At 34.5% G+C, this 17,033-nt stretch overlaps 1 protein-coding gene across 1 annotated transcript in view; it reads left to right on the forward strand.

The window, feature by feature from the left end:
- LOC132554927 (extracellular matrix organizing protein FRAS1-like) overlaps positions 1–17,033 on the forward strand; it is an 88,156-nt gene that overhangs the window by 2,818 nt on the left and 68,305 nt on the right. The window contains exons 2-8 of the mRNA XM_060219256.1: positions 4,191–4,280; positions 4,581–4,718; positions 5,630–6,301; positions 6,349–6,846; positions 6,970–7,122; positions 8,269–8,428; positions 15,793–15,926. Of these exons, the coding sequence (XP_060075239.1) occupies positions 4,191–4,280; positions 4,581–4,718; positions 5,630–6,301; positions 6,349–6,846; positions 6,970–7,122; positions 8,269–8,428; positions 15,793–15,926 (1,845 nt within the window). The remainder of the gene's footprint in view (positions 1–4,190; positions 4,281–4,580; positions 4,719–5,629; positions 6,302–6,348; positions 6,847–6,969; positions 7,123–8,268; positions 8,429–15,792; positions 15,927–17,033) is intronic.

A 17,033-nucleotide genomic window follows, 5' to 3' on the forward strand; every position in this document is an offset into this window, starting at 1 on the left:
AAAACATTTAGGACAGTGGATGAAATGGCCTGATGATGAGAAAAATTATCTTTAGACCAGTTTTTGTTAAAAAAAAACTGCCCCAGACACATTTGACTGCCAACTTTGTCACCATGAGGTGAAACCCGCTCTCTAACAGATGCTGTTGTCATGGAGAGGTCACTACCATACAATCTGTTACCAATGTTTACTCCAGTAACTAAAAACAACAATAACTCATTCTCAGATAGGTCTGTTGGACTGCTTTAATGTGTATTAATAGCTACTTCACTGAAGCACTTTTTTTCATCAAATTCAAACTTCTTAAATAATACAAATCACACAACAAAGGTCATTGTTTTTTCACCTTTTTGAATAAATCAGTGTCACATGACATGATGTGCTCATAAATTTTGGCCAATGGCGAGTGAGGTATGACCAGGTAGCAAGTTCGCACCTCTAGCTGCCAGAAACATTGATCAAAGTGCTGAGAATAATGGCCATAGTGAAATGGGTGAGGTGTAAAACCGGAGATCTCTAGATGAGGTATGGTTACGGATTCTTAAGCATACAGAACAATGACCTGTGTTTTTATGTCCACTGCCCCAATCTTCTTTCTCAAGTCTCCAACAATGACATTAAAAAAGCTAACAGCAGAAGAAGTAATTTTATGTTCACACCTGATAAAAGGAGAGGCGATCTGATATTAGGATATAACTAAATATTTAGCCTGTCAACCATGAAGCTCACCAACTCTTGTTATGTATGATAAGATACCAGAATGGTCAAGGGTCATTAGTTTCTACCCTAAACAATAGCCAGAAGACCAGAGAGATATGTACAACAGACAAGGCATCAATGATCTGTTTGTACTTACAAAGGATTAAACCGGGGAAAAGGGTTTTTATCGTTGTTATAATGATAATAGTGAACCTATTCAACGACCTACATCAATGTTATAATGATAATGGTTTGTCCATTAAACAACCTACATCAATGTTATAATGATAATGGTTTGTCCATTAAACAACCTACATCGATGTTATAATGATAATGGTTTGTCCATTAAACAACCTACATCAATGTTATAATGATAATGGTTTGTCCATTAAACAACCTACATCAATGTTATAATGATAATGGTTTGTCCATTAAACAACCTACATCTTTGTTATAATGATAATGGTTTGTCCATTAATTAACCTACATCTATGTTATAATGATAATGGTTTGTCCATTAAACAACCTACATCAATGTTATAATGATAATGGTTTGTCCATTAATTAACCTACATCTATGTTATAATGATAATGGTTTGTCCATTAAACAACCTACATCAATGTTATAATGATAATGGTTTGTCCATTAAACAGCCTACATCTATGTTATAATGATAATGGTTTGTCCATTAAACAACCTACATCAATGTTATAATGATAATGGTTTGTCCATTAAACAACCTACATCAATGTTATAATGATAATGGTTTGTCCATTAAACAACCTACATCTATGTTATAATGATAATGGTTTGTCCATTAATTAACCTACATCAATGTTATAATGATAATGGTTTGTCCATTAATTAACCTACATCAATGTTATAATGATAATGGTTTGTCCATTAAACAACCTACATCAATGTTATAATGATAATGGTTTGTCCATTAAACAACCTACATCAATGTTATAATGATAATGGTTTGTCCATTAAACAACCTACATCAATGTTATAATGATAATGGTTTGTCCATTAAACAACCTACATCAATGTTATAATGATAATGGTTTGTCTATTAATTAACCTACATCTATGTTATAATGATAATGGTTTGTCCATTAAACAACCTACATCAATGTTATAATGATAATGGTTTGTCCATTAATTAACCTACATCATTGTTATAATGATAATGGTTTGTGCATTAAACAACCACCATCAATTTTATAATGATAATGGTTTGTCCATTAATTAACCTACATCATTGTTATTATGATAATGGTTTGTGCATTAAACAACCACCATCAATGTTATGATTATAATGGTTTGTCCATTAAACAACCACCATCAATGTTATAATGATAATGGTTTGTCCATTAATTAACCTACATCTATGTTATAATGATAATGGTTTGTCCATTAAACAACCTACATCGATGTTATAATGATAATGGTTTGTCCATTAAACAACCTACATCAATGTTATAATGATAATGGTTTGTCCATTAAACAACCTACATCAATGTTATAATGATAATGGTTTGTCCATTAAACAACCTACATCAATGTTATAATGATAATGGTTTGTCCATTAATTAACCTACATCTATGTTATAATGATAATGGTTTGTCCATTAAACAACCTACATCAATGTTATAATGATAATGGTTTGTCCATTAATTAACCTACATCTATGTTATAATGATAATGGTTTGTCCATTAAACAACCTACATCAATGTTATAATGATAATGGTTTGTCCATTAAACAGCCTACATCTATGTTATAATGATAATGGTTTGTCCATTAAACAACCTACATCAATGTTATAATGATAATGGTTTGTCCATTAAACAGCCTACATCAATGTTATAATGATAATGGTTTGTCCATTAAACAACCTACATCAATGTTATAATGATAATCGTTTGTCCATTAAACAGCCTACATCAATGTTATAATGATAATGGTTTGTCCATTAATTAACCTACATCTATGTTATAATGATAATGGTTTGTCCATTAATTAACCTACATCAATGTTATAATAAAAAAATGATAATGGTTTGTCCATTAATTAACCTACATCTATGTTATAATGATAATGGTTTGTCCATTAAACAACCTACATCAATGTTATAATGATAATGGTTTGTCCATTAAACAACCTACATCAATGTTATAATGATAATGGTTTGTCCATTAAACAACCTACATCAATGTTATAATGATAATGGTTTGTCCATTACTCAACCTACATCAATGTTATAATGATAATGGTTTGTCCATTAAACAGCCTACATCAATGTTATAATGATAATGGTTTGTCCATTAATTAACCTACATCAATGTTATAATGATAATGGTTTGTCCATTAAACAACCTACATCAATGTTATAATGATAATGGTTTGTCCATTAATTAACCTACATCTATGTTATAATGATAATGGTTTGTCCATTAATTAACCTACATCAATGTTATAATGATAATGGTTTGTCCATTAATTAACCTACATCTATGTTATAATGATAATGGTTTGTCCATTAATTAACCTACATCAATGTTATAATGATAATGGTTTGTCCATTAATTAACCTACATCAATGTTATAATGATAATGGTTTGTCCATTAAACAACCTACATCAATGTTATAATGATAATGGTTTGTCCATTAAACAACCTACATCAATGTTATAATGATAATGGTTTGTCCATTAAACAACCTACATCAATGTTATAATGATAATGGTTTGTCCATTAAACAGCCTACATCAATGTTATAATGATAATGGTTTGTCCATTAATTAACCTACATCTATGTTATAATGATAATGGTTTGTCCATTAAACAGCCTACATCAATGTTATAATGATAATGGTTTGTCCATTAAACAACCTACATCAATGTTATAATGATAATGGTTTGTCCATTAATTAACCTACATCAATGTTATAATGATAATGGTTTGTCCATTAAACAGCCTACATCAATGTTATAATGATAATGGTTTGTCCATTAAACAACCTACATCAATGTTATAATGATAATGGTTTGTCCATTAATTAACCTACATCTATGTTATAATGATAATGGTTTGTCCATTAAACAACCTACATCAATGTTATAATGATAATGGTTTGTCCATTAAACAACCTACATCTATGTTATAATGATAATGGTTTGTGCATTAAACAACCACCATCAATGTTATGATTATAATGGTTTATCCATTAAACAACCACCATCAATTTTATAATGATAATGGTTTGTCCATTAATTAACCTACATCATTGTTATAATGATAATGGTTTGTCCATTAAACAACCTACATCAATGTTATAATGATAATGGTTTGTCCATTAAACAACCACCATCAATGTTATAATTATGATGGTATATGTTGATATTGTAATGACAGAGGTGACACAGTAATGATTTGGTTACATATTGAGTTTGTAAGTATTACATTAATGTGTTTGTTTTTCAGGGCGAGTACCTGCAGATTCCATCAGATGACTGCTGTCCAGAATGTGTGCAGCAACTGTTGCCATGTCAACACCAAGGACAGACTATTCCGGTTTGTGCAGATTTATTCTTAACTACAAAAAACACTAAAACAATATTACATACTTTCAAGCCAAGGCACCTAAAAATACATTATATTTGTAATTTAAAATGTGGGTTATGGGGATGGTGAATCTAGGATCATGATATATAACTTTAGGGTCAAGTAATGTGGAAACGTTTTCAACATTTATATAAGATTAATGATGTACAAAATTATTTTTCAAGCCATATTTTCGATGGAAAATCCAGACAGGCATTGCAAATAAGTCATATTTCTAAGGGTCGTAGAGTGTTACCAGTCCTGTTGTAGATGTGTGATGGTCTGTTGATCAGGAATGTAGATAGTGATGTAAGGAATACAGGAGAGAAAAGGGAGAGGGAAGAGGATGTGAAGGAGGGTTATGAGTATGAGAGAATAAGTGGGGAGGAGGGTTATGGGTATAAGGGAGTAAGTGGGGAAGAGTTATAAGTATGAGGGAGTAAATGGGGAGGATGGTTAATGAGTATGAGGGAGTAAATGGGGAGGAGGGTTATGAGTATGAGGGAGTAAATGGGGAGGATGGTTAATGGGTATAAGGGACTAAGTGGGGAAGAGTTATAAGTATGAGGGAGTAAATGGGGAGGATGGTTATGAGTATGAGAGAATAAGTGGGGAGGAGGGTTATGAGTATGAGGGAGTAAATGGGGAGGATGGTTAATGAGTATGAGGGAGTAAATGGGGAGGATGGTTAATGGGTATGAGGGAGTAAGTGGGGAAGAGTTATGAGTATGAGGGAGTAAATGGGGAGGATGGTTAATGAGTATGAGGGAGTAAATGGGGAGGAGGGTTATGAGTATGAGGGAGTAAGTGGGGAGGAGGGTTATGGGTATGAGGGAGTAACTGGTGTGGAGGGTTATGGGTATGAGGGAGTAAGTGGGGTGGAGGGTTATGAGTATGAGGGAGTAAGTGGGGAGGAGGGTTAATGGGTATAAGGGAGTAAGTGGGGAAGAGTTATGAGTATGAGGGAGTAAATGGGGAGGATGGTTAATGAGTATGAGGGAGTAAATGGGGAGGAGGGTTATGAGTATGAGAGAATAAGTGGGGAGGAGGGTTATGGGTATAAGGGACTAAGTGGGGAAGAGTTATAAGTATGAGGGAGTAAATGGGGAGGATGGTTATGAGTATGAGAGAATAAGTGGGGAGGAGGGTTATGAGTATGAGGGAGTAAATGGGGAGGATGGTTAATGAGTATGAGGGAGTAAATGGGGAGGATGGTTAATGGGTATGAGGGAGTAAGTGGGGAGGAGGGTTATGAGTATGAGGGAGTAAGTGGGGAGGAGGGTTATGAGTATGAGGGAGTAAGTGGGGAGAAAAGTTAGGAGTATGAGAGAGTAAGTGGGGAGAAGGGTTATGGGTATGAGGGAGTAACTGGTGTGGAGGGTTATGGGTATGAGGGAGTAAGTGGGGTGGAGGGTTATGAGTATGAGGGAGTAAGTGGGGAGAAGGGTTATGGGTATGAGGGAGTAAGTGGTGTGGAGGGTTATGAGTATGAGGGAGTAAGTGGTGTGGAGGGTTATGAGTATGAGGGAGTAAGTGGGGAGAAGGGTTATGAGTATGAGAGAGTAAGTGGGGAGAAGGGTTATGGGTATGAGGGAGTAAGTGGGGAGAAGGGTTATGGGTATGAGGGAGTAAGTGGTGTGGAGGGTTATGAGTATGAGGGAGTAAGTAGTGTGGAGGGTTATGAGTATGAGGGAGTAAGTGGGGAGAAGGGTTATGGGTATGAGGGAGTAAGTGGTGTGGAGGGTTATGAGTATGAGGGAGTAAGTGGGGAGGAGGGTTATGAGTATGAGGGAGTAAGTGGGGAGAAGGGTTATGGGTATGAGGGAGTAAGTGGTGTGGAGGGTTATGAGTATGAGGGAGTAAGTGGTGTGGAGGGTTATGAGTATGAGGGAGTAAGTGGGGAGAAGGGTTATGGGTATGAGGGAGTAAGTGGGGATGAGGGTTATGAGTATGAGGGAGTAAATGGGAAGGAGAGTAATGAGTATGAGGGAGTAAGTGGGGAGGAGGGGGTATGAGGGAGTAATGTTATGGGTATGAGGGAGTAAGTGGTGTGGAGGGTTATGAGTATGAGGGAGTAAGTGGGGAGGAGGGTTATGGGTATGAGGGAGTAAGTGGTGTGGAGGGTTATGAGTATGAGGGAGTAAGTGGGGAGGAGGGTTATGAGTATGAGGGAGTAAGTGGGGAGAAGGGTTATGGGTATGAGGGAGTAAGTGGGGATGAGGGTTATGAGTATGAGGGAGTAAGTGGGGAGAAGGGTTATGGGTATGAGGGAGTAAGTGGGGATGAGGGTTATGAGTATGAGGGAGTAAGTGGGGAGAAGGGTTATGGGTATGAGGGAGTAAGTGGGGAGGAGGGTTATGAGTATGAGGGAGTAAGTGGGGAGAAGGGTTATGGGTATGAGGGAGTAAGTGGGGATGAGGGTTATGAGTATGAGGGAGTAAATGGGAAGGAGAGTAATGAGTATGAGGGAGTAAGTGGTGTGGAGGGTTATGAGTATGAGGGAGTAAGTGGGAAGAAGGGTTATGGGTATGAGGGAGTAAGTGGGGAGAAGGGTTATGAGTATGAAGGATAATAATATAGGGAGGAGGGTTATGATGAGAGGGTGAGTTTAACAGAAGGTCCTGATGAGAGCATGAGTTTAACGGAAGGTTATGTTCAGGGTATGTTTGGGGAGAAGAGTTGTGATGAGGTAATGTGTGGGTTGGAGGGTTATGATGAGAGGGTGAGTTTAATGGAAGGTTATGTTCAGGGTATGTTTGGGGAGAAGAGTTGTGATGAGGTAATGTGTGGGTTGGAGGGTTATGATGAGAGGGTGAGTTTAATGGAAGGTTATGTTCAGGGTATGTTTGGGGAGAAGAGTTGTGATGAGGTAATGTGTGGGTTGGAGGGTTATGGGATAATAAGAACACACAAGGCATGGAAAAGCAAAATGTAATTAGAAATATTGGCTACATGTTCATGTCTGAAAACACCAGATGATAGATCATAGGCAGGACAAAGCTGAAATCTTGATGGAGATAATGACATCTTAATATGCCTTGTGTTATCAATACACACTGTAAAGCAATTCAAAGAATTTTGATGCAGGGCCTCTCTTTTTTTGTCTGGCTAGATAAGGAAATGATCAATTGAACAATGGTTATGTAAATGGTATATGTATTCTATATCATCCAGGTGTTGATATTTGCCTCATCTGTCTTTTGAACTTGTTGTTTTTTAAAGAAACTTGATAAATGTGATGGCTTCTAAAACATGTACAAAGGTAAAAATTTATGAAAAATGCTTTATAGCAGTGAGGTATATCTGGCATCTTATCAACGAATAGTCATTATACAGTAATGTATTGTCTCGGGAAATGTTCAGCATATATCTGTGAAATAGGACCAGCAACAACAGTCAAGATGGTACATGACCTGTCCAACTAATCCTACACACCTTCAATAGATTATCAAAATAATGATGGGAAATCAGTTTGTGGCAAATAAAAACATCAATTTTCTTAGCACATTTTTGAAGGGTGAAAGTGATGGGGAAAGAGGATGTAATCGTCACAGGTAATATAGGTCTTCAAGAAGTTATAACTTGTTAACACAGGTAATATAGGTCTATATTAAGTTATAACTTGTAAACACAGGTAATATAGGTCTATATTAAGTTATAAATTGTAAGCAGAGGTAATATAGGTCTATATTAAGTTATAACTTATAAACACAGGTGATATAGGTCTATATTGAGTTATGACTTGTAAACACAGGTAATATAGGTCTTCAAGAAGTTATAACTTGTTAACACAGGTAATATAGGTCTATATTAAGTTATAACTTGTAAGCACAGGTAATATAGGTCTATATTAAGTTATAACTTGTAAACACAGGTAATATAGGTCTATATTAAGTTATAACTTGTAAACACAGGTAATAGTTTTTGTTGTAATAAAAGAAATTATTTGTTATTATAGCACAACAAAAATTGGAAACCCAACCCTTGTACTGATTGCCTTTGTCTGAATGGAGAGGTTAGTTGTGAGGCTGTGGCGTGTCGGAGGTTACGCTGTAAACCAGGGGAGGTCACTCAGACATTACCTGGCGAATGCTGTCCAACCTGTATACCCTCTGGACGTAAGTTTTTAAAATGTCTCGGGATATATGTCTTGTAATAAGACTTATTGTGATGCAAAATAGTAGATCATATGATTAAATAGGTCATAGATTTTCTTCCATATCCCGGTATTATATTTATGAAATTTGTCACAAATCTTTCTTTTTTGTTGGTCAGAGACTTGCTTCACTAAAAAATTCTAAGACTTGTTTCATATAGGAAATGGAAACTCATTTAACATCCCATTTATGAGAAGAATAAATTGGAGAGTAATGATGTTTCCTCCTAAATCAGTGGAACATTATGCCGAGGGATAATCCATGTCCATTGGACCCTGACCTACACGGTATTTGTATGCTGTTGAACCACAGCACAACCACAAAAATGTCTATCCTGGTAGCAAGTTCTGCTTCATTATGCCAATGTATACCTATACATCCTGCTATAAAATGAAAAAAAATTGTTTGAATGTCGTCATGAAGACCTGGTTGTGAGTCTGTATGTAAGCTAAGAGATTAAACTTAAACAGTTTAAGCCTTCAGCAAGCTCTCTCGATTATTGTCTTACAGTAAATGAATTTCACCAGTGCACAAAAATTAATGTACTGGTCATTGAGTGTACAGCCATTTAACCACAGCTTCTACAGATTACCACCAATAACACAGAATCTTAAATATGACTTACAGCTAGCTGTATGCTACCTCATTGGGAATTTCACTTAAGGCTATATGTTACCTTACTTGATGTCTGACTTATGGCTGTATGCTACTTTAAATGGAATCTTACTTAAGGCTATATGCTACCTCCACAGGGACTTACCTGACCTATATGGTACCCTTATTGGGAATCAAATTTAAGGCTATATGCTACCTTACAGTTAGACTGTCTCTTTCTCTAGAATTGTAATCAATTAATGAAAAAAATTTGTCTTATATTTCTGATCTTTTAAATAGCTCTGATTCTAAGTTTTACTTGAAAGGGAGATATTTCTTAACAAAATTTACAGGCTGCAGTGTTTTTGCCATGCATTTATAGTCTGGTCCAAGAACCCATTCCAAATTGAAAATTGATGCTGTATTTTCACAATTCCTGTCTGCATTTTCCCATTTGGGTTTAAAACATTGAATTTCCAGTCATTACTTTGTTAACTTTTACAATATGTATTTTACACTGGATATGATGGCAAAAATTCTATTGCAATATAACATAACAACTTCTAAAACAAACAACAAATTAGAAGAAATAAGCAACCTTATTTTTTATGTTTCTGTGGAATGGAAGAAGGCTGGGGGACTCGGGGCAGGAGACACCAATTCAGACGGTTTTGGCAGACATTCAGAGTGAAAATATTAAGAACGATAAAAGCTACCAAAAGTAATTATAGAAATGAGATAAATGGTTCACAAGCATTGAAAAATAGTTGATTAAGCCATTAAAATAATTTTTGGATGTTAAATAATATGCTAGTAAGTTTCTTTCATGTTTACATTTTCTTTTTTTTTTTTTTTGTACAGATATTAAATTTTTGTATGTGTTTTTATTGTCAGATTTCTGTGCTAACTAGTCTTCATGCAGTGAATAAATAAGAGCGATAAAAACAATCTCTTTCCTGCATACATCTGTATTTCCCCAATTTTCCAAAAATCTACTGGTAGCTGTAAATGTGAAATGATGGTAACAAAACACTGGCTTAAGAACATCAAATACAAAATATTCAACACTGATTGAAAGATTATCCTTAAAAAACTTATCATAAAAACTTTTCTTTATTTATTTATTATTAATTTTTCTATTTTATAGTCTTTTCCCAAAATTAATGAAATGTTATTTTCCGAATTTGTGAAAAATTCTGTTGATGTTTTCCAATTCTTGCTCACGGACCCTTTCCCAAAATTGTTGGCAAAACCTATACTTGTGGACAGTCTACCCTACAGTGAATCTGACTTAGGACAGTGTTACCTTACTGGAAATCTTACTTATCTGACTTAAGGCTATATGCTACCTTATTGGGAATCTGACTTAAGGCTGTACACTGTCTTACTTGATATCTGTCTTCAGGATATGCTACCTCACATCAAATCTGACCTTAGATTATTTGCTACCTTAATGGGTTTTTTTCAAAATTAATTTCTTATTGAGAAATTTGTAAAGTGTACTTGAGAAATATGACTTTTCATAATTAGCAATGAGCACTTCCCTACTATGTAGCTACTGATTTTGCCAGTTTGAACATTTCTAATGCAGACTTCCCAAACACTGGTACCTCCATATAAAATCATTTAGGCCACTTATTTATACCCTTGTGTTCTTGGGAATATTGACTTTTACAAGCTGCACCTAAACGTAAGGTTAAATGTGTAGTGGCTGTCAGATCACTTGAATTCCTCTCAGAATTTTTTGTTTATGAGAAAACATAAAGAGATTTTCCATATGTTGCTAAATGATACACCACACATTAAGACAATATTATTACTCTTACCCAGGATGGAAGGATTTAACAGTAGAGTCTTTCCTGCCTTATGTCAAAATGTTCACAAAGGTTGTAAAAAAAACTTTAGTTTTAACTTAATGACTAATAAAATGTTCACTATAACCTTTTAACATTTGTGTGAATGTTTGTTGGGTGTGTTGGTTTGTTTGCATGTCAAAATTCAATATAACTAGCAGTGAACCAGAGTTGCCCTTAATTTGGTCATTAATCATTGTACAGTAGTAGCCAGCTCCGAGGCAGGGCACAGCATTTCAGGAAACTATACACCAGCTGTTTGATCAGAAATCAGTATCTTTATACTCAAAATCAGATGTTGTATTAAAGCAGGGTTTGTGACTCACTTGTATACAGGTACCAATTTAGAATTCAACATTTGATTAGTTGTGTAACATATTAATACCTCGAATTGGATAAACATGTATATAGAAGGATGTCCACTTTACAATGTTTTATGGGATTTCTTTTATTGAAACTTTTTGCACTTTAATCCTAAAACATCCTTTTATAGTTTTCTATAGAAAAACGTTGGGAGTTAGCCCTGTGATATGTATGACCTATATATCAGTCTACTCCTCACTGCCGTATAAATCATGTACATAACCCAGCTACTTGAAATTCTAAACTTCTTTGTATTACCTAACCACGCTTGACAAAATGAATACCTTTACATTTCTTCAAAGCACCAATCATAAATTATAACTTGATTTCACCACTTTTATCAACAGTTGTCATCAAGAGATTTGTGTCACCAAATATAAAAAGTACACCAAGAAAGTTGAGTGCAAAGATACACTTGAAGAGTATTTTACTCTAATAAATTAATACTGAGATACTCCACTCTGTACAAAGCTGTTCTGGAGAGTAACACACCCCACTGCAGTGGCGTTGTACAGGGGGTCACTGTGTGCCCCATGTTGTGGTTCTCTTTACTGATGTTTCTCTTCACCAGTTTTAACTATCATTGACAAAAACTTGTGAATGAGTTCAAACTTTCTGCTTTTTTCTTTCCTATATCAAATTATTAAGTATGTAAAGAATGATTTTTGAAGCCCTGTCATTAATTTTCCTGTATGTAGTTAAAATTAAGTCGATTTTTCCTCCTTGTAATTCAGATAATTGAATGTGATTTTTTTTAGTTTTTATAATTACTCGTATGTGAAAAGCATGACTTCTCAAGTAAGTAAATGATAGAGGTATAGCTAGCTGGTATAAAGATGTGTCACTGACGCTAAACAAAGCCAGTGTACTCTGATCAAAATATAATGTTCAATGGCTCTAGACTGAGAAAAGAATATGTACCTTCTCATTTCATGGTGAAGCCAAAAATTTCATGGATGCATGTACATTAACAATGTAATATGACCAAGCAAATTTATTGAATCAATCAGCATTTAGACCCATGTTATTAGCTCAATTCTAAGGGACCAAAGTAGACACATAATTATAATATTTAAGACTGTCCTTAATTTCAGAACATTAAGACGGTTAGGACTAACACTACTTAAACTACTTCAGAGGTTTGATTAAGACACATACTTAAGTAAGTTAAGACTAACACTATTTCTCTCCTCTAGAGGTTTGATTAAGACACATACTGTAGTAAGGTAAGACTAACCCTACTTTAACTACTTCAGAGGTTTGATTAAGACACATACTGTAGTAAGGTTAGACTAACACTATTTCTCTCCTCTAGAGGTTTGATTAAGACACATACTGTAGTAAGGTTAGACTAACACTACTTAAGCTATTTCAGAGGTTTGTTTAAAACACATACTGTAGTAAGGTTAGACTAACACTACTTAAACTATTTCAGAGGTTTGATTAAGTCACATACTGTCATAAGTTTAGACTAAATCTACTTAAACTGTTTCAGAGGTTTGATTAAGACACATACTGTCGTAAGGTTAGACTAACACTACTTAAACTATTTCAGAGGTTTGATTAAGACACATACTGTAGTAAGGTTAGACTAAATCTACTTAAACTATTTCAGAGGTTTGATTAAGACACATACTGTAGTAAGGTTAGACTAAATCTACTTAAACTGTTTCAGAGGTTTGATTAAGACACATACTGTCGTAAGTTTAGACTAAGTCTACTTAAACTGTTTCAGAGGTTTGATTAAGACACATACTGTAGTAAGGTTAGACTAACACTACTTAAACTATTTCAGAGGTTTGATTAAGACACATACTGTCGTAAGTTTAGACTAAATCTACTTAAACTGACACATAAACTATTTCAGAGGTTTGATTAAGACACATACTGTAGTAAGGTTAGACTAACACTACTTAAACTATTTCAGAGGTTTGATTAAGACACATACTGTCGTAAGTTTAGACTAAATCTACTTAAACTGTTTCAGAGGTTTGATTAAGACACATACTGTCGTAAGTTTAGACTAAATCTACTTAAACTGTTTCAGAGGTTTGATTAAGACACATACTGTAGTAAGGTTAGACTAAATCTACTTAAACTGTTTCAGAGGTTTGATTAAGACACAGACTGTCGTAAGTTTAGACTAAGTCTACTTAAACTGTTTCAGAGGTTTGATTAAGACACACACTGTTGTAAATTTAGACTAAATCTACTTAAACTGTTTCAGAGGTTTGATTAAGACACATAAGTGCAAACTAAAACTACTGAATCTATTTCAGGGGCTTGATGCAGACACATACAAAGTATAGACTAATGCTACATCTGCCCATTTTATCTATAGATCTGAGTACTTATATCAGTTTTAGGGCTGTTATTGTCTATCAATATACCAATCATAACTGAGGAGCCCCAGCAGTTATATGTAAAGATGCACACTGGTTAATATGGGTAGACTGGAAATCAAATCCAACATGTTGAGTATAAACAGAGTTATAATGTCTTATTGTAGTAAACTGAAACCAAGCTTTGATGACAGTTTTTTTTTTCAAAGAGATTTGTAAAATCAATCTTTGATGACAGATATTTTTACCAAAGAGATTTGTAAAATCAAGCTTTGATGACAGATATTTTTACCAAAGAGATTTGTAAAATCAAGCTTTGATGACAGATATTTTTACCAAAGAGATTTGTAAAATCAATCTTTGATGACAGATATTTTTACCAAAGAGATTTGTAAAATCAATCTTTGATGACAGATATTTTTACCAAAGAGATTTGTAAAATCAAGCTTTGATGACAGATATTTTTACCAAAGAGATTTGTAAAATCAATCTTTGATGACAGATATTTTAACTAAAGAGATTTGTAAAATCAATCTTTGATGACAAATATTTTTTTCAAAGAGATTTGTAAAATCAAGCTTTGATGACAGATATCTTTACCAAAGAGATTTGTAAAAGTGGTCCAGATTCTCGCAATGCAAATTAAAAAAGAATAATAAGCAGATTTTTACAGACCTCACATGTAGCAATGAACCAGTTCGTGTTATGAACACTTAAATACCACATCTGACTTTGTTTGAAATTATTCAAGAGGCTGACCATGTCTGTCCAGTCAGTGGAAATATGAAAAGGAAAGTATATATGTTACATCTAGAACATAGACTGATAAATCAGTCATATTTACATAGCCTCTATAATGCTTCATCATCCATTTACCTCATGTCATCACAATCTAGGCTGACAAATAGAAAATTGAAAAAAAATCATAAAAACAGCAATTTATTAACACTGACAGCTCATTGTTATGTATTAATATCATAGCAGACATAATAAATGATCATAAAAAATTACTTATTATCAGTGTGAGGATAAAAATAGTGAGGAAGGGGATGACAAATGGTCGTAGTCTGTCAAAGTGAAATGGTTGGCATGCTTATATCTACAGAATCGTGATGTGGGTTTTTGTCATTTCAGTTACATCAAAATTCATGATACAGACTTTTTGTTGCCAGAATGTTTATAAAGAGGTTTCTGTGGACGTAAATTATACATAGGAAATTAACCAGTAATTATGTGTACTTGTTAACTGTAGTGTTGTTTTATACTGGTAATTTTCTGGTATGTAATTTACAGATATATGTTTACATTTGTTTGAAGTTATTTTAATAATTTTACCTATGTATAAGTTCACACTACATCTATTTAAACTAAGTACTATTTTAACAAGTGTTCATCTAAGTACAATTGTACAACGTACCTACAGGATCATGTTGTATAATGTACCTACATGTTACTGTTGTACAATGTACCTACATGTTACTGTTGTACAATGTACCTACAGGATCATGTTGTATAATGTACCTACAGTTACTGTTGTACAATGTACCTACAGGTTCACGTTGTACAATGTACCTACATGTTACTGTTGTACAATGTACCTACAGTTACTGTTGTACAATGTACCTACATGTTACTGTTGTACAATGTACCTACAGGATCATGTTGTATAATGTACCTACATGTTACTGTTGTACAATGTACCTACATGTTACTGTTGTACAATGTACCTACAGTTACTGTTGTACAATGTACCTACAGTTACTGTTGTACAATGTACCTACAGGTTCACGTTGTACAATGTACCTACATGTTACTGTTGTACAATGTACCTACAGTTACTGTTGTACAATGTACCTACAGGTTCATGTTGTACAATGTACCTACATGTTACTGTTGTACAATGTACCTACAGGTTCACGTTGTACAATGTACCTACATGTTACTGTTGTACAATGTACCTACAGTTACTGTTGTACAATGTACCTACAGGTTCATGTTGTACAATGTACCTACAGGTTCATGTTGTACAATGTACCTACAGGTTCATGTTGTACAATGTACCTACAGGTTCATGTTGTACAATGTACCTACAGGTACATGTTTGTAGATTTCGTTTACAATGTTATATTAAATCTTCATACAAAGTTACATTTGTACAATGTTTTGATCACAGGTTCATGCTCCTATGATGGAGAAAGGCACCAGGATGGATCAGAATGGGAGCCTATTCCATGTGCTAAGTGTGTGTGTCGAGATGGCCAAACAACCTGCTACCCTATACAGTGTCCACCTTTGGTCTGTCCTCAGGTAGGTAGAATTTTACCTGTCCATCCTTAGTCTGTCTCCAAGTTTATGGTTTACAGGTGATAAATTCATGGTTTACACCTTAATGGTTCATGGTTTACAACTAAAAAGCTTATTGATTACATTAAGATGGTTCACAGCTGAAAGGTCCCTGGTTCACAGTTGAATGGTCCATGGTTTACAGTTGAAAGGTTCATGGTTTACAGCTAAAAGGTTCATGGTTTACAGCTGAAAGGTTCATGGTTTACAGCTAAAAGGTTCATGGTTTACAGATAAAAGGTTCATGGTTTACAGCTAAAAGGTTCATGGTTCACAGTTGAAAGGTTGTGAACTTGAAAATAATTCTTTACTCCATAAATATTTGAGCACTGAATATACAAAACATGTTTAATGAATTATCATTCATTACTGAGGAAATTTTCAAGCAATGTGTTTGATAGTTTCTAGATATGATCTTGCAGTTTAGACTTAATTAATATTCTGATGGATGTCTGGATTAAATTTGGAATGTAGTGTTCAAGACAGCATAGATAAAAACATGGTTGTCTGCTGAAAGAGTGGATTAAAGAAGAGATATGTAGGGGTGGGGCAGAATTTGGTACCAGATTATGTGTCCCTGGTTGTTCACCATTCAAGTGTACATAGCGTATCAATTAAGGCTGACAGCTTGTAGATATGCTTTATAGAAAATGTTGATATATAGCTGTCTAGCTGATGTAGACTAATGCACTTGAAACTTACAAACTACTGTGAGATGTTGCACCATCTTTACGCGGAACATAGTTTAAAGGTGTTTTGACACAGATAAAAGTGAGATAAACATTCAATATTGGTTTCTTCTGCTGCTGTCTTTGGTCTTCTGACAGCTCGACACCCTGAAAAATCTATATTGATAGGATACTTTAATGAGACCTTCGGAATAGTTTGATGTCTAGTTATATTGCTACTGGTAAATGATTCGTTAGCACAGAATGAAAATTCTGAAGTTATAACCAAGTCACTGTAGTTACTCTTCCACATATTGGCACACTCTTTGTTTGTTGATGTAGCCTCACGAATATATCTTTTATATATATATCGTCACTGTTCTAAATGAAGCTTGAGATCCTA

The sequence above is a fragment of the Ylistrum balloti genome, unplaced genomic scaffold, assembly GCF_031769215.1.
Source record: "Ylistrum balloti isolate Yb309-2 unplaced genomic scaffold, AGI_CSIRO_Ybal_v1 Utg370450, whole genome shotgun sequence".
Lineage (NCBI taxonomy): Eukaryota > Metazoa > Mollusca > Bivalvia > Pectinida > Pectinidae > Ylistrum > Ylistrum balloti.